Source organism: Pediculus humanus, genomic scaffold, assembly GCF_000006295.1.
Source record: "Pediculus humanus corporis 1103172108306 genomic scaffold, whole genome shotgun sequence".
Classification (NCBI taxonomy): Eukaryota; Metazoa; Arthropoda; class Insecta; order Psocodea; family Pediculidae; genus Pediculus; species Pediculus humanus.
In genome coordinates this window covers 446,727-465,351 of record NW_002987875.1, presented here as the reverse complement: position 1 = coordinate 465,351, position 18,625 = coordinate 446,727, and the positions used below count along the sequence as shown (strand labels likewise).

At 26.0% G+C, this 18,625-nt stretch overlaps 4 protein-coding genes across 4 annotated transcripts; 2 read left to right on the top strand and 2 right to left on the bottom strand.

The window, feature by feature from the left end:
• Positions 1–3,357: 3,357 nt before the first annotated feature.
• Phum_PHUM576810 (ATP synthase subunit beta, putative) lies at positions 3,358–6,181 on the top strand (the record flags this gene model as incomplete). Its single annotated transcript, XM_002432162.1, has 10 exons — positions 3,358–3,463; positions 3,945–4,028; positions 4,145–4,333; positions 4,407–4,541; positions 4,629–4,790; positions 4,872–5,056; positions 5,132–5,290; positions 5,371–5,706; positions 5,800–5,979; positions 6,065–6,181. 10 exons carry the CDS (start codon positions 3,358–3,360, stop codon positions 6,179–6,181), a joined length of 1,653 nt encoding a protein of 550 aa, XP_002432207.1.
• A 1,082-nt stretch (positions 6,182–7,263) lies between these two features.
• On the top strand, positions 7,264–13,133 carry Phum_PHUM576800 (Phosphatidylinositol-4-phosphate 5-kinase type-2 alpha, putative; the record flags this gene model as incomplete). Its single annotated transcript, XM_002432161.1, has 9 exons — positions 7,264–7,398; positions 7,851–7,948; positions 10,216–10,326; positions 11,759–11,897; positions 12,027–12,157; positions 12,246–12,414; positions 12,507–12,652; positions 12,764–12,864; positions 12,955–13,133. The coding sequence occupies 9 exons, from the start codon at positions 7,264–7,266 to the stop codon at positions 13,131–13,133; spliced, it is 1,209 nt and encodes a 402-aa protein (XP_002432206.1).
• Positions 13,134–14,916: 1,783 nt separating this feature from the next.
• On the bottom strand, positions 14,917–15,232 carry Phum_PHUM576790 (uncharacterized protein; the record flags this gene model as incomplete). Its single annotated transcript, XM_002432160.1, has 2 exons — positions 14,917–14,957; positions 15,034–15,232. 2 exons carry the CDS (start codon positions 15,230–15,232, stop codon positions 14,917–14,919), a joined length of 240 nt encoding a protein of 79 aa, XP_002432205.1.
• A 210-nt stretch (positions 15,233–15,442) lies between these two features.
• Positions 15,443–18,625, bottom strand: Phum_PHUM576780 (Prostatic acid phosphatase precursor, putative; the record flags this gene model as incomplete). Its single annotated transcript, XM_002432159.1, has 5 exons — positions 15,443–15,583; positions 16,174–16,379; positions 16,464–16,773; positions 17,153–17,395; positions 18,518–18,625. 5 exons carry the CDS (start codon positions 18,623–18,625, stop codon positions 15,443–15,445), a joined length of 1,008 nt encoding a protein of 335 aa, XP_002432204.1.

The following is an 18,625-nucleotide window of genomic DNA, read 5'->3' as shown; positions in this document are numbered from 1 at the left end:
CTCAAAATGTCAGTCAGTGAACTTAAAGAATTATTATTATTATTATTCATAACGCAACGAATTTTTTTTTTTTTATTTAAAATAATTCGAATTTGAGAGTGTGAGAGAGAAAAAAAATTAATTAATGTTATAATTACTTATTGAGTAATATGATATACGTGGTGTCGACCAGAAAAAAAAAAATTACCCGTTATTATTATTATTATTATTATTAATTAAATTATTACTTTTGGTGATTGTTTTTTTTTTTTTTTATAAAAGACACATAAAAAAAAATATTATTATTATGAGTTGATTAGTTTACCTTAAATTTTTGAAAAACCCTTTTTGTGTACGACAAGCAATTAAAATTTTTTAATAAACTAATAATAATAATAAATTTGATTGTAACTATATAGCTAGCTAAACCCCCCCCCCTCAATATTATTTCCACACACAAAACAAAACATAAAAATTGTTCGAAAAGTATATTAAAATTTTTAAAAATGTTTTTTTTTTTCTCTACATTGAATAAAATTAAAATATTTTTAAATGAAATTTTATTCGACAAAACAAAATTAAATTTAAATTATTTAAATTTAAATTTAATTTATTTTTTTAAATATTAAAACATTGTCAATTTAAAAAAAAAAAACTCGATAAGTACTTGAAAAAAATTTGCCTTTCAAAAAATTTTTTTTTTCCCTATATTATATTAATTAATATATATTTTAAAATAAAATTTATTAATGATGATAAGATAGCATCTGATATCTTGACGAGTAAAATTAATAAAATGAAAATTTTTATGTTTTTTTTTTTTTTTTTTTAATAATATTAGTAATAGATAATTAAAAGTAAGTAAAAAAATTGTTTTTCTTATTTTTTTTAAGAACACTAGAGATAGCCAAAAAAATTAATTAAATTTAATATTTGTTTTAAGATGAAGAGTACTTATCGCCCAAAAAAAAAAATTAAAAATGAATTCGAAACATGTTTAAATACAATCACCAATAAGTTTTTTATGAGATAATACTTTTTAAATTTTATCTTTTTAAATTTATATACCTTATTTTATACCTATTTATACTGTTTTAGTTGTACTTGATATAAAAAATTAAAACTAATCTATAATAAAGTATACTTAATACTTTATATTAACATCGAAACAAGAAAAGTTTTTTTAATAATATATAGTTTTGGTATTTGTTACACACAGTTGACAGTTGTTACATTTTAAACATAAAAAATAAAGAAAATCCACAAAATAGAAGCAGTGCATGCATAAAATATAATTTTAAATTAAATTACCTTAATGTGGCAGTGATTTTTCAAGGTAATAAAACATCGGCTAACATTTTATGCTTCTAAATACATTTTTTAAATATTTTGATATGACTGTCTGTCTTCAATCTTAAATAATTATCTGCAACTAAATAAATAATCTGTATTGTATTAAATAAAAAGTAAAAATTCTCTTATTTATATAATTAAATATAATGATCAAAATTTATTAATACATATAAAAAGAGTGTATAACAAGTGTTTAATTTCTTTGAATTTTGTTCTACATGTAAAAAGAGTATGTGATAAGGTGGTTTTAAAAGTAAGAAAAAAATTCTAACCTCTAATAAAAATTAAACTAATTTAAAATAAGTCAAAATGAAAATATGTATGAGGTATTTTAAATTGTAAATTAGATTTTGACAAGTAAAATATTTTTTTAAAAATTTATCAAATGGAAAATGTTCAAAGTAATTTTTCGACAAAAAAAGATATATGAGAGAGCAATGATTATTGTCGCGGCAAAATTTCCCCGCCTTTTCCTAAAATTTTTATTGATTATTTTAAAAGACGCAGGCTCGATTACCTTTTTTTGTAAAAAAATTTTTTATATAATGAGTTTTAAATAAAATACATTTTTTATAAATGACAATTTAATACAAAAATTAAAATTTTTAATTTATATAAATTTTGCAGTTAATAATCTCATATGATTCCCCTCCACCGCACACGGTTATTCACTGTGTAAAACTATTTTATACAAAAACTAACTTACTTATTTATTAATAAAGTAACGTTTAATATATATCACATTAGTAACTAAAAAATTAAATATCACAAAATATTAAAGCATTTATGTAATAATAAAAAATAAATAAATAATAAAATTATATTTTATAATTTACGGCCGGCTCGAGAATACTCTCATAGATCGTAGGCCCAATTTTTTCCAACATATTACTGACACCATACATAATTTTTTCCTTTTACAAGTGACGATAGTTTCCTTTGACAATTTTGTATGAACCAGATGAACGTATTTCTTTTTGCAATACTTATTACCTCTCCATAATATTTTTATTCATTTAGAAATAAATCTTATTTTTTATGTCGTTTTTTTCACTTTTTCTTTTTTTTTAATCATAATTTTTTCCACGGGAAGTTTTGTTTAGGTTGAAATGATAATAAACTTTATATAATCTTTTAAAATAACTTTATATTATTAAATTATAATAAGCTTATTGATAAACAACATTTATCTTAATTTATATGTAATTATATAAAAAATAATAAATATACATTGTTCAGATTTAAGATTTAAAAAAAAAAAAAAAAAAAAAAAAAACTCATTTTCGTTAAAATTAAATTAAAGGTTGAGCTTAAAAAAAAAAAAAAAAAAAACATTTTCTTAAAGTTAATAAAATTTCTGTTTCAAAAAAAAAAAAAAAAACTTTAAATTTATTTTATTACATTTTAGTATAAATTTAATAGAAAAATAAAAATTGTGAGTTAAGCTTAAAAATGTTTTTATTAAATATTAAGGTTTACATATTATTGTACGGTTTTTTTTTTTTTTTTAAATTTGGGCGAAAAATCTCAAATTATATTAAACGTGAAAAATTTCGCAGGTTGTCGCGTTTCTTTAACACTATATATTTTTAAAGTTTAAAAATAAAAAATAAACAAATAAAGTAAAAATACGTTAGGAATATAATTTTCAGTATTATATATTTTTTTTATTATTTAGATATCCAAAATATTTATTTAATTTTAAAAATTCAAACAAATATTAAAACATATTATATAATATTACAATATTATAATGCATTCGTACTAATTTAATAATAAAAAAAAAAACTGTATTTTATAAGTTTTATAAACAAATTATAAATTAACGGTTATATTTTTTTTATATTAAAAACAAAAAAAAATATTTTTTTTTAAATTTTAAATTTTAAATAACAGACAATTGAAAAGTAAAATATAAATATAGAAAAATAAGGTGATAATAAAGTAACGCAAATTTTAGCAGACGACAAAAAAATTTTTCAGGCTGCCATTTTGTTCTTGGTTTTTTTCACTGCAGCTGAAATAATGTTAAGTGCCGTTTCAAGAGCGGCTTCGGGTGTTTTGAGGGCCGTTAAGACCCCAAACATCCAAAATGAAGCTCTTAAAGTATTTTCTGCAATAACTGGAACCCGTAAGTAACATAATAATTATATATATTGCTTAAATATTATCGGTGCTCGGTGTGGTTAGGTCAACTCGAAATTATTACAGGCTCTCATACCTCCTATAACTTGAAAAAATTAATATTAAATAATTTATTTAGGTACTAAATAGACATTTAATCGTAATATTTGCATTTATTTGTAAAAATTTAACGTATTTTAAAATTTTTAAAATTTTTGTTATCCCTATTCAAGTTATTTTCCATACCAGAATTCTTTGCTGATAATGCTTCTTATAAATTTAGGAACGTACCTGAAAATTTTTTCCTTTTTCAATGATTTTTCGATGATTTTTTTTTTTTTTCTTATATTACTTGAATTATTTCTCATATATTGAAAAATTAAAATTATAAATTTTTTATTATGTATAATTTCTTTTCTTTTTTTAATATATCCTCAGATAATCACTAATTCAAATTTTTTTATATTCCTTTACACCTTTTCCTAAAGGCTTACTTTCCTTTGATTCTGTCTTCGGTCCAACTGATGATGATGATGAAAAATGTAAAGAAGACGATAAACCAAAATCACAGGGTTTGTTTTCCTTCCTTTTCCTCTTGCAACAAAATTTGAATTCAGATAGAATATTAAATAAATATATATATGCAAAATTAAAAATTTTTAACTTTAAATTTTGATTTCAATTTAAGATAAATCAAAATCTGAATATGCAACTGCTCCTGCTGCTAAGGCAGGAAAGGGAACCTCAGGTAAAATTGTAGCTGTAATTGGTGCTGTTGTGGATGTACAATTTGATGAAAATTTACCCGCCATTCTAAATGCTTTGGAAGTTTCCAATAGATCGCCCAGGCTAATTTTGGAGGTTGCTCAACATTTGGGTAAATTATTTTTTATCTCGATAAAATATAATGGCAATTGGAATTACATTTTAAAAATCATAATTTTTTTTAGGTGAAAACACTGTTAGAACTATTGCCATGGATGGTACTGAAGGTCTTGTTAGAGGTCAAGTAGTAACAGATACTGGATATCCAATTCGTATTCCTGTTGGAGCTGAAACTTTGGGAAGAATTATGAATGTGATTGGTTAGATATCCTCTTTATTACCAATTTTTTTTCATAACTTTTTTAATGTTTAACTTTCATTGTATTTATTTTTTTTATATGTATTAGGTGAACCTATTGATGAAAGAGGACCAATCAAAACTGATAAATTTGCTGCCATTCATGCTGAAGCTCCAGAATTTGTTGACATGAGTGTCGAGCAAGAAATTTTGGTAACTGGTATTAAAGTAGTAGATCTTTTGGCTCCATATGCCAAGGGTGGTAAAATTGGTAAGAAACAATACAATTAAAATTTGATTGTCTTGAGCAATGATGAGCAAAAATAAAAATAAATTTATGTCTTTTTGGCAGGATTATTCGGAGGTGCCGGAGTAGGAAAAACTGTATTAATTATGGAGCTTATTAACAATGTTGCTAAAGCTCACGGAGGTTATTCAGTATTTGCTGGTGTCGGTGAAAGAACAAGAGAAGGAAACGATCTCTACCACGAAATGATTGAATCTGGAGTCATTTCTTTGAAAGATAAAACTTCTAAGGTATAATTCACACATTTTGCTACCAAGCATTTGTTTTTTAATTTTTTTAAAATCACTTTTTACTACCCAAAACAGGTAGCGCTTGTATACGGACAAATGAATGAACCACCAGGCGCTAGAGCTCGAGTTGCTTTGACTGGATTGACTGTTGCTGAATATTTCAGAGATCAAGAAGGACAAGATGTATTGCTTTTTATCGACAACATTTTTAGATTTACCCAAGCTGGTTCAGAGGTTTGTTAAGAGTTAAAAAACAAGTTTTTTTTTCTTTGTAAGGTTCGACATTTAATTTTAAAACTATTTAATATTTATAGGTATCAGCTTTGTTGGGTCGTATTCCGTCTGCTGTCGGTTATCAACCAACTTTGGCCACTGACATGGGTACTATGCAAGAACGTATCACGACAACTAAAAAGGGATCTATTACATCAGTACAAGCCATTTACGTACCCGCTGACGACTTAACTGATCCTGCTCCTGCTACTACTTTCGCTCACTTGGACGCTACCACGGTATTGTCTAGAGCCATTGCTGAATTAGGAATTTACCCCGCTGTCGATCCATTGGATTCAACATCTCGTATTATGGATCCCAACATTATCGGAGCTGAACATTACAACATTGCTAGAGGTGTACAAAAGATATTACAGGTATATTTTCCAGGTTTCAAATGTGTTGTATGGGTTTGTTGTTGTGTGGTAACCGTTTTTAATATTTTTTTTCTTTATTTTTTCATTTTGTAGGATTACAAATCGCTTCAAGATATTATTGCTATTTTGGGTATGGATGAATTGTCAGAAGATGATAAATTGACTGTTGCTAGAGCGAGAAAAATTCAACGTTTCCTTTCTCAACCTTTCCAAGTTGCTGAAGTTTTCACCGGTCACGCTGGAAAATTAGTTCCACTTCAAGAAACCATCAAAGTAATTAATTGAAATTGATAATAATTTCGTATAATTTAATTATTTGTTATTTATTTAAAATTTTTTTTCCAATTTTTTTTCTTAGGGTTTTTCGCAGATTTTGAAAGGTGAATACGACCATCTTCCAGAGGTTGCGTTTTATATGGTAGGGCCAATCGAAGAAGTTGTAGCCAAGGCTGAAACTCTTGCTAAATCAGCATAAGCCCAGAAATGTATTTATGTATTATCAATTATTTGTAATTTTAATTGAAGAATTTTCTTAAATAATTTACCGGTCAAGGATGAGATGTAGTAAACGGCTGCTGTTTTAACTTACACAATATGAATTATCAAAGAATCAACGGTTGAAAATTCCGAGAACAAATTTTGTTTTTGTTTTTTTTTAATCAGTAATTTTTTTCATGTATCAAATGAAATATGTTTTTCCCGCATTTCGCCTTTTTTTTTTTTTTATTTAAGCCATCAATTTGAATGATATTAAATTTACAAATATTTTATAAAACTAAAGTAAATATTTCAATACTAGGGAGGTTTTTTTTTTTATATATATATATATATTAATTACAGTGATTTAGCAAATTAAATATTTTACAAAAAACTAAATGTAAACTTTTCTGTGGTCGTATTTAATTGAAGTAGTGGGGAGAAAAATGAACTATTGTTAAGTAAGAATATGATAAAAATAAAACATGATAAAATTCTTAATAATTAATTTTTTTAATTTACCCTTTTCATTAATTTAAACGATATTAGAAGATGTGTAATTAAATAATCGTTGAGGAATTTTTTATAATTGCAAGAGGGGAAATACAATGTTACCACACAACACATAGTCAAAGTTTATCCAAAATAAAGTTTTGATATTTTTTAAAATAAAAAATCTAGTCTTGAAAAAATTATTACACGGATTATTATTAATAATTAATAAAATATTATATTCTGATAACAACATATACGGTTCCATGATTATTTGAAAGATATAAAAGGAAAAATTTCCTTTGAATGATTTCAGTAATTAAGATGGATGCCTCTAGTTAGCAAGTACCAAGTTGAAATAAATGCAATGAAATAAAAAAATTTTTTTTTATTAAACTATGATTTTTTAAGTTTTACATTTGTTTATTGGTTCATAAGGGAAAAGATTTATTTGTCATTTATAAAAATAAAAAAGCCGAAAACATTTTATAATGTTTAAAAATAAAATTTTTCGTTTCAATTAGGTGTGGTTTAGCGTTAAAATAATTTAAAAAGTCAACTTAAAAAAGAAAAAAAAAAAAAAAAAAAATGAGTGGAGTGCAAACTCAAACGGGACTCAGCAAATTAAAGAAAAAACATTTCAGAGTCAAACATCAAAAAGTTAAATTATTTCGTGCCAATGAACCAATATTGTCTGTTTTTATGTGGGGTGTCAATCATACAGTAAGTAATATAATTTCACGCCCAATATTATCTATTAACCGTTGACTAGTGACTTTTTTCTTTTTTTTTGTAAACCCTTTTCATTTAATTCAGAATTATTTATTTTAAATTTATATCAGTGCCTGTGCTATTAATGTTATCAATTGATACATATAAATAAATTCAATGATATTAAAATAAAATAGATATTTTTATTCGCTTGGGAATTACAATCGAAAGAAAATTTTACAAATTGTTAGCATTACACTTTCAAATTCGAAATAAAATTGTTTGATCTTAAATTTGCTACCGTATAAAACATCATTTGCTTTGTTTTTAACTATTCAAACAAACAAAATTACCATTTTCAATAGTGATTAAAAATTAAACATGATGTAAAATTTGATTTTCTTCTTCGTGTTTTATGATAAAGTTAAGTTTTTTTTTAACTAAAATTATTTTTATAATTTCAGATAAACGAATTAAGTCATGTTACAATACCAGTCATGCTTTTACCTGATGACTTTAGAGCATTTTCAAAACTCAAAGTTGACAATCATTTATTTAATAAGTGAGTATATTACAATATATATATATATAATTAATTTAAAAAAAAAAAACCTCATCATTAATCATTTATCATTTATGTTTCGACTTGCACAATTCTGAATAATATTAATAATAATATTTATTTAATCGAATCGAATGTAGAAAAAAAAAAAAAAAAAAAAAAGGAAAATACTATATATTTTTTAATATTGAATTTTGAAAAAACCTTGAATGTTCATTAATTGCATTGTTAATTATAATAATTAGGGATAAATTAATTTTTTTTTTTTTTTTTTTTTTTTTTTCCAAGAAGGAAGCGAGAATAATTTATAAATAATTTAATAATACATAAAATATTTACACGAATTTGTAATTCTGAAAATAATAATAATAATTTTTTTTAAACAATGGTTTTACATGTAAATTTTTTTCTACAATCGATAACGATATTTTTTAAAAGATAGATAGATTTATTGTCAGTGTTGTATGATTAACCTTAAAATTGGAATAAGTTATTAAATTTTCATTTTGACATTCGATAACTTTGTATTATTTTCATTCGAAAAGGTTTTGACTTGTTTTTTTTTTTTTTCTATAACATTTGCGTGACAAGTATTATTACTTTCATTTCATCATGTATGGATAGATACATCCCTCTTTTTGCGTTTAAAATGAGGAAAATTGAAAATCTGCCCGTAAAATATCACGTCCCAATTACATAAAACAAAAAGAAAATTCCTGAAAAATTTTAACCGAGACCATCCAAATTCTCATTCTTAAAAATAATAATAATAATATTAATCTGTAATGATTTGAAAAATTGTCTTGTAAACAATTTTTAAACGTGAAAAATAATTTTTTATTAATAACAATTACAAAGTACAATCTTATCAATAAAGACTTTGTGTTAAACCTATTGTTTGATTCATACCTTATTTTAGGTCATTGTCTCATTATAAAGAAAAAAGTGTGAATAACATTGAAAATTATCATTTATATATATATATATATTCAAATAATTTGTTACTTATTTATAATAATGATAATTTTCTTTTATTTTTTCTGTTTTTTTAAATGAGACTCATTTTGAAAAATATAACGACGACGACGACGACGACAATTTGTCTGTCATGTTTTTATTATTATTATTATCATTTAATTCCTTATCACAATTTATATGTAAATAATCATTTTGCGACTGTTGTTGTTGTTGTTATTGTTATTATTATTATTATTATTGTACTTATTTTGCGTTATTTCTTTTTATTGAATCTTTATCATCATTATCATCATCATTCATTGTATATGGACCATATCATCCAATGAGAAATAATATTCTCTTATGTTTGTTTGTCATATTTTGAAAAACTGGTTCAAATATTTTTTTTTTTTTTTTTTTCATTTTCCATTAATTATTTAAATCGATTTTTTATTTATTTATTTATTTTTTGATTCCTTTAAATTATGAGTTGTTATGTAAGGTTTGAATCACGTTTAAAAAAAAAAAAAAAAAAAAAAAAAAACAAAACAAAGGTAAAATTTTATGACGGTTTTTTGAATTTGCGGTATTGTCGTTATTATTATTATCATCACAACAACCACTATTATGATTTTTGTTGTTGTTGTTGTTGTTGTTGTTTTCTCCATGTTTTGTATTAAAAGTATGATAATACGATTTGAAAACAACCATTTTTTCGTTTGTTATCTATATTCTGGCATCGCATAATAATAAATTACAATGGTTGAATGTTTAATAAAGAAGTTAAAGAACGCATCAATAAAATATTTTTTAAAATTCAAGGATATTTCTCTCTCTCTCTCTCTCACTCACTCACTTCTTAAACAACAGAAGAAAAATATAATAAATGTAAACGATTATTATTATTATTATTACGATTTGTTGCGGTTTTTAAGAATGGTTAAATAATTTCAAATTGGCAATGACAAACAAACAAACAAACAAATAAACAAACCATTTCAAAAATGGTTTCTTCCCATGTGTGTGTGTGTGTAAAAAAAAAGAGAGAGATGAGATTGCGTGTGTTGAATTCGATTCGATTTGATTACCATTATTATTATTATTATTATTGATTTGTTTTTGTTTGTTGAGACTTAAAAACAATCGTGAAAAAATTGTTTGTTGTAATTGTCTTTTGTGGAGAAAAATGAAGTTGCACACACACACACACACACACACACCTACACCTACACCTTCCCCTTTGTAGAATTTTTGCAAAAATGTTTTTTTTATTAATTTTTTTATTAATTTTTCTGTTTTTTCATTTTCAGGGAAAATATGCCTTCTCATTTCAAAGTGAAGGAATATTGTCCGTTAGTGTTCAGAAATTTAAGGGAAAGATTTTCAATCGACGATCAAGAATATAAAGAATCCATGACAAGGTAAGAAGGTTAAGGAGAAAATTTCGTATGAAGGTTTTTCTTTCTACCTCTCTCTCTCTCTCTCTCTCTCTCTCTCTCCCCCTTTCTCTCTATCTGTCTTTGTCTGTCGTGAACGAAAAATTTTCCGACATTTTATGTATTATTATTATTATTAATAATAATTTAACAAATTGATATGTAAATAATATATGGGAAAAGAAAATTTTATTAAGTTTTCACGAATTGGGGAATTATTAAATTGGGAAACCATTTAAAAACGCCTTGTAAAACAATGTTTATTATGTGCGTGTGGGTGCGTGCGTGTGCGTGAGTGATTGTTTATACATACATATATAAATACATGTGTATATTTATTTTTTCTAACCGTCAGATTCACTGAAAAAGAAAGCTACGTAACACTGAATCCCGATAGGGAGAAACTAAAGGAGTGCTCAGTGCAAAGATCTTCGACATTTTCAAGCCCGAAAAATTTATTATCCGTTCAAAAAATCAAGTTGAGGTAGTTTTTAAAAATAAAAAAAAAAAAGAAAAAAAAGTTGAAAATTCACATTAATAAAATAATAATAATAATAATAATAATAATAATAATGATTAACCCTTTTGAAGATCCGACGATAGGACTCTGATCTTTTCATAACAATTTTTGCCATTTGCAATGTACATAAGAAAGCGATTTTGGAAAAGTTTTTTAATTTTTTTAATGCAGATCATCGGGGGGCCGCTTTCCCCCCCCTCCCCCCAATTAATTAATTTTTTTTTTTTTTTTTTTTTTTTGCTTGGATTGCGCTTAAAAGTGGTGTAGTGGCTATTTAATTTTTTTTTTTTAAATTGATAAAAAATAACGCTTTGCACTATTACTTCTTTTATTTAAACCATCGGGTATAAAATGTTTTTACTTTAATTTTTTTTTTTTTTTTTGGGCCGACAACACAGACAAATTTAATAAAAAAAAAAAAAAAAAAAATTTTCGTTTCGTTAAGTTGTTTGAACGGTTTCAACAGTTGGTCAAACTGTCAACAGCCACCTGTTTTAAATAAATGCGTTAGATATTACGTAACATCTCGAGCACTAACACGACCCCCACCATCATCATCATTATTATGAAATATTAACAACGCGTTTTCTCTCTCTCTCTCTCTCTCGCGAGCTTTGATTTTCATATTTTTTTTTTTTTTTTTTTTTGGGGAGAATATTTAAATTCACGAGTAACGGTTTTTTTTTTTTTTATCATCATTATTTTCCATAATAAATTTTTAAATGGTTTTTTTTGTCAACTGATTTTCAATGATTTTTATTTATTTATTTTTTTTTTTTTTGTTTTGGCGCAAGCAGATTTTCTCTCTCTCTCTCTCTCTCTCTCTCTCTCTTTCTCCGGATCGTAAATTTTATTTTTATTGATTTCTGTCGTTTTTATTTTATTTTTTTTTTTTAGGTCTCAACCGAATTCAATGGATTCGCCGGGTAAAAGTGGAGCCAGATTTTATCAAAGTTACGATCGATTATTTATATTGAAAACGATGACAAGCGAAGAAGTCGAGAGAATGCATTCGTTTTTAAAACATTATCATCCCGTGAGTGTTTTCCCCTTCCCCCTTTCCTTCCCCCCCCCCATTATTAATATTAGTTTGATATATATATATGAATGTAATTTCTGTTGAAAACCGTTAAAAAAAAATTGCTGTTTTTGTTTTTCTTTGTAGTATATTGTCGAAAGGCATGGGAAAACATTATTGCCACAATATTTGGGAATGTACAGACTGACGGTGGACGGTGTCGAACATTATTTAGTTGCTATGAGAAACGTTTTTAGTAATCATCTTGCTATCCACAGGTTTGTTTGTTTGTTTTGTTATCATTATTATTGTCACGTCACGTGTTGGTATCAATAAGTGTTGGTTTTTTTTTTCCGTAAATTTTAGAAAATTTGATTTAAAAGGCTCAACTGTTGATCGTGAGGCATCGGAAAAAGAGAAAGAAAAAGACTTACCCACATTGAAAGACAACGATTTCGTTAAGGAAGGACTGAAAATACATATCGGGGATTCGGCAAAGGAAAAATTACTCGAAACTCTAACGGCTGACGTCGGGGTGAGTTTCCACGGGGGGAAAATTAACATTATTATTATTATTTACATTGTAAAATGAATTAAAAAAAAATTATTTATTTTTTACAATTAAAGTTTCTGAGCAAGTTACATCTCATGGATTATTCTCTTCTTTTGGGAATCCACGACGTACTTCGGGGAGAACTTGAAACAAAGGAAAGATTGGAAAGGGAAGAAGATGAAAATGATGATAATGATGAAGATGACGATTCCGGGAGCGGGTTGGAAAATCGCGGAGGAGGCGAAAAGTCGGTTTTAATCATTATTATTATTATTTTAAAAAAATTTCATGTCGATAATGCTTCTTATTTTTGTATTATTTTTTTTTTCAGGTACGGTTACAACAGGATAACTCCCCCCGATTCTCCGGGTCAAATGTTTTACGAAGGAATAATACCGGAGATTGATATATATGCCGTACCTAGTTCAGAGGGTAAGGGATAATTTTATTATTATTATTATTATTATTTTTTACACGAATCGTAAACGTTTACCTTTTTTACTTTGTTTTCAGATGCTCCAGTGAAAGAAATTTATTTTCTAGCTTTAATAGACGTTTTGACTCATTACGGTGTGAAAAAACAAGCTGCCAAAGCCGCGAAAACCGTCAAATACGGTTCGAACGTCGATGGAATATCGACATGCGATCCAGAACAATACGGGAAAAGATTTATCGATTTCATATCGAAAGCTATCGAATAAAAGGAAACAAAAAATAACAGTGAGGAGAAGAGAAAGAACAACAATAAGAAAAACAATAACAATAACGAGCTTTCTGTTAGAATCCCCCCTTTTTTTTTTTGTCAAACCGCGACAATTTGTCGTAAATAAGGAAAATATTTTATGCGCGAATGTGTGAAAAAACGAGAAGAGAGTGCGCATCATTACGATTTGTAATTATTGTTTCTAATTCAAAAAAAAAAACAAAAAAATTTTGTCATTTAATTAATATATATATATTTTCTTTTTGTAATGGAGAATGTTTAAAGTCGAAGATGGGTTCGAAAAGGATAAGTGGGGGGGAGGGGGAGGAGAAGGGGAGGGGGAACGGGGGAAAAGCTTTTGTTAAAAAGTTTTATATGCTTGCCGCAAAAGTTTTTAAATGTTTGCAAATTTATAATAGCCGGTGAATATATATATAAATATATTCTTATTTATAGTCAAAGGAAAAAAGGAAAATGAGAGAAAAAATTAAAAGCTTTAATTTTATACTTTGTTGTAATTTAATTTTTTTTTTTTTTTTTTAAACATAAAAAGAAAATTTTGTGTGTTGTTGTTGTTGTTGTTGTGGTATGTGAAACGAAAAACAAAATTTATTAATAATAATAATAATATATATATATATATATAGATGATGATGATGATGATGATAATAATAATAATCGTACGTAAAAATATGTATATGTTGTTTATGTGTGTCCGAATTCGTTACGCGTACTCACTTTTCTTGCACAAAAATGTTAATGACGACGATTTCGTCGTTTCGGACGTCTCATACCTTAAGGTATTAATTACCTTTCATTAATTGTTAAATGATAATAATAATAATAATATTAACGCGTCAGTATAATTAATGATAATTTATAAATTGTTTTTTTTTTTTCGTCGTATTGCCATAAGTATTAACTTGTCGTTTTTTCCCACCCTCTCCCCTTTCTCTCTCTATTTTTCACTCTCTCTTTTTCTCACTTTTAACTTTTTCTTAATTGCAAAATTATTTTAAGGAAAAAAAAAAAAAACGTACCAATTATTATTATTATTATTTTTTTTTTTTAAAGAAAAGCCAAAAAAGTTAATGTAAAAAAAAATTATTTAAAAAAAAAAAACTAATAATTATCTCGCTTGCTCATTATTATCATTATTATTATCCATTATTATTATTACTATTATTATTATTATTATGAAAACGTCTTTCGTATACATATATATATAATTAATAATAAATGAAAAATTAATTTTTTTTTTTTTTTTTTTAATTTTCGGCTTTTCTCGTTGTGCTTCCTCTTACTTAGTGAATTTTTTAGTAAATTTATAAATGTAATAATAATAATAATAATAATAATAATATTAATAATAATAATGATAATGATAATATTAAAATTTAAAAAATTAAAAAAAAAAAAAAAATATCGAAATGAATATTAAAAATTACGTACACGTTTCTTTTTTTCATTTATTATTATTATCATTATTATCATTTACGTGTTTATTTAATTTTTTTTTTGTTTGTTTTCTTTGTTTGTTTGTTTGTTTGTTTTAATTTAAAATTTTAACTTTTCCATAAAATTCTGCTCATTAGTTAATATATATATACATAAGTAAATAAATATAAATATATTTGTATTTAATAAATGTCGGGGTTTGTTATTGTCTTCTATCTCTCTCTCACTCTCTTAAGGAAAATTTATTTTTAAAAAAATTCAAGTTTTTATTTATTATTTATTTATTTATTATTATTATTATTATTACGTTGTTACATCCATTTTTAATATTGAATAAGCAAATTTTGATTGATTCCACCTTTGACTTTTATAAAATTTTAATATAAAAAATATTGATAAACAAAATATGGCGAGTGATAAAGCCGTTATCAAACTCAAACTCGAACTTGATGATTTTTCATTGATCGTCGTTTCTCCTCCCATTGATTTTTCATTCCCCTCTTCTTCACATTCTTTTTCCCAATCCTCGACTATAAACTCGGACAAAATTTTTTTGAATTTTTCATATCGACACCATTTTTCACAGCCGGGTATTGTCAATAAGTACGGAGGCACGAAACTTGAATTCCTGTAGTGCATTTGAAAGCATCAAGTTTGAAAAAAAACGAAAAAAAAAAAAAAAAAAAAAAAACCCTACATTAATAAAACTGCGACATTATCGGAATATACAAATATTTGTGTGTGCGTGCGTGCGTGTAAAAGAACAAGGATAGATTCGATCCTTGCACCCCCCCCTCCCTTCCCAAAAATGCACCCCTTTTCCCCTCCCTTTTCCCCCCCCCCCCATCATCAAATCATGCATTCTTGGCTCCAATTTTCAGGTATCAAAGACGATAATATTTCTTTGAATCTTTCGAACGGGCATAATTTTTCACAGCCTGGAATTTGTAACAAATAAGGCGAAACCGTCGATGAATTTCTGTAGTGCATCTGGAAAACATAAAAATTTCCGTTTAAAAATGATGATGAAATTCTTCTTCTCGTTTCCGGTCTCGTCTCTGTCTCGAACAATCGTTTTCGTCAATTAATTCCGGTTTTTTTTTTTATTTGTTTTTCTCGGTCTAATGGAACGCTAATTCTATCCTCTATCTATCTATCTCTCTCTTTCTTAATCGACCTGAAAATTTTTACGTTAACGGTTTTGCATTTCCCCTCCTTTTAAAAAAAAAATAAATAAATATATGTACAACAGATGATGCAGGAGTAGGAGCAGCAGTAAAAGAAGAGAGAAAGAAAAGTGCGAAAGAGAAAAAAGAGAAAAAAAGAAAAAGTGCGTCGTGCAATGACAAACGTGCATTTAAAAAAAAAAAAAACGTGCGTCCTTTAAAACTGAAATACAAATCGATCCATCGATCGATCAATCGAAAAGAAAACGAAAAGCCAGAAGGTAAACAAGAAGAAGAAAAAGTTAAAAAATTCGTTTTTTTTTTTTCAAGTTGGTATTCGTGTCCTCTGCGTCGTCTACGTGACTGAGACAACGTTCAAAAGAATCGAAAAAAAAAAAAAAAAAGCGTACGTACGGATACAAAAAAATCATCTTCTTTTTTCCTCAATTCGAACAATATCATACTTAAATATGGCGGACATTGAGGAGGTGAAAACATGTCGAGAGCTTGTAATATGTTTGCGATTGTCGTATCGTGTCCCGAATACATCCAAACTTTTTGACTTATTTCATTCGACATTTTTTTTTCCATGTTATCCAATATTTCTTGGAATAGAGGACCTGAAAAACGATAATGGATTATTATAAAAAATTATCCGACTTTTTCCGCCATCTTCCCCCGCCCCCCGCCAGCCAAAAACTCACCGATTTTCAATCTTGCTGACGTACGAGTAAAACAAGGTATTGCGAAACTGAGTGCCGAAAGGTCTTTCAAAGGTTGAGGGTATATGCCCTTTGACCAATGGGGCAAAGTGAAATTGTAAATTTCTTCAATGAGGAAAATATCGTATATTTCGCTCACTCCCCACACGTCGGCGATTTTATTACCGGATTTTTCCGTTAAAAACTCGTAGAGTTTCTTATGTTTTTCGTTGACTTTTTGAAAAAATGTCGAATTTAATATTTTCTTTTGTTCTCTATCGTATTTCGGACAAGGTTTGTGTCCTGCAAGAACCTGAAAAATACAAAAAAATTAAAAACAATTCCTCCCAACAATTTTAAGGAATCCATCTTTTTTTCCTTATACGTTTATTTTTCTCAACCGGCTCATTTGACCTTAATAATGAGAACAACAGCAGGGGATCCCCCCAAAAAAAAAAAGCGAAAACCGGTTAAACATTAGATAAAATTTTTCTTGCTGTTCTTATCGATAAGATGGGTTGATTTGATGATAGCGGTTGTTGACCTTGAAATCTCATACGTTATCAAATCAAAATTTCCAATTTATGTATATAAATATATATATATACGTTATCGTTGTGGACACAAATATAATTTTTTGCAAAGTCATTCGTTTATTTTGTACCCGAAATGATAATGATGATGATAATTACCTCATCCTCAACTTCTGGTATCGTGTGAACGGGAATCGGAGTCCATTTAATATCGGGATTCCAATTTTCTTGGGAATTTTCTGGTTCGTATAAACCTGCCAAATTACTATAGGCCGACATGAGCGTTCTATCATAGTCTGTCGAACGAACGTAAATGTCGTTTCTGTTGTATTTTTCCGGTAGAAAATCCTTGTAACGATTTCTCAACCATTTTCCAAGTTCGTAATGACCCCTTTTACCGATCTAATAAATATATATATATATATATATACATAAATTTATTTATTTATTGATTTTTTATGATTGTGTGTGCGTGTGCGACATGGTCCTGCATTAATTAATTATTAATTTAATTAAAAAAAATGTGGGAATGTGTGAACGTGTCTTAATATTTTTTTTTTTTTTCAATTTGCCATATTAAAATTTTTGTTTTAAACAAAAAAAAAATTGCGTCAACAATTTAAATTTTTTTTTTTTTAATACGTCGACTGAATATTTTAATTACCAAAGCATCATTTTATTATATTGTTTTCAAATCATTAATTTTTGAAAAGAAAATTTAATTTTGCACATCTGGGATTTTCCTTTTTTTTTTTTTTTTTTTTTTTTTTTTTTTAATTAATCAATACCCAATCGAACACACACACACACACAATTCAATAAACAATAAATAAAAATGCTAGTTTTAAAAAAAAAAAATTCATCTATTCAATATGATTTTATTCCTATAATTATTATTATTAATAATTATAAATTAAAAATAAATTTTTTAACATTAAATTTATTTTTAATGACTTTTTAAAACTAATTATAACAGATAGAAACTAATTAGAATAGATTTTATTTTAATTATAATTTTATGTATTTTAAATGTGTGTGTTGTTATAATTTTTTCTATTTCTGTTCATTGAATTATCGAAATTAGTTTTTTTTTTTTTTCATGCATGACACCTTAATATTATTTTTAATTTTGAAATAATGATAATAATTATATATAAGAAAAGAATAGTTTTAAAAATATAATGATAATATTATCAATTAGTTTAAAAATATCAATTTAAAAAAAAAAAAAAAAACTTTATACATTTTTATCAATAATTACATAATATTTTTTTGATCCATATGGTTGAGTAGTATTCATTAAATTTAATATAATATCACACAACATAATCAAATTATGTAATTTTTAAATGAGTTGATTATTTTTTTTTTGTATACGATTTAAAATTTCACTCCTGATAATAATTTTTTATTGCTCGATTGTGAATGTTATTTTTTTGTAATGAACACAAACACATGACTGGTTACCCATAAGATTTTTACATAATAAAAAAAATTTTTTTTAAATATGTTATATAAACTTACATCTGAGAGTTCTCCCCAAGGAGCAGGCCAATATGAATTATTCTTGTAGGGATCATTCACATATGTGTAAATAGGCATACGATCTCCATGTCGATAAAACTGTAACAT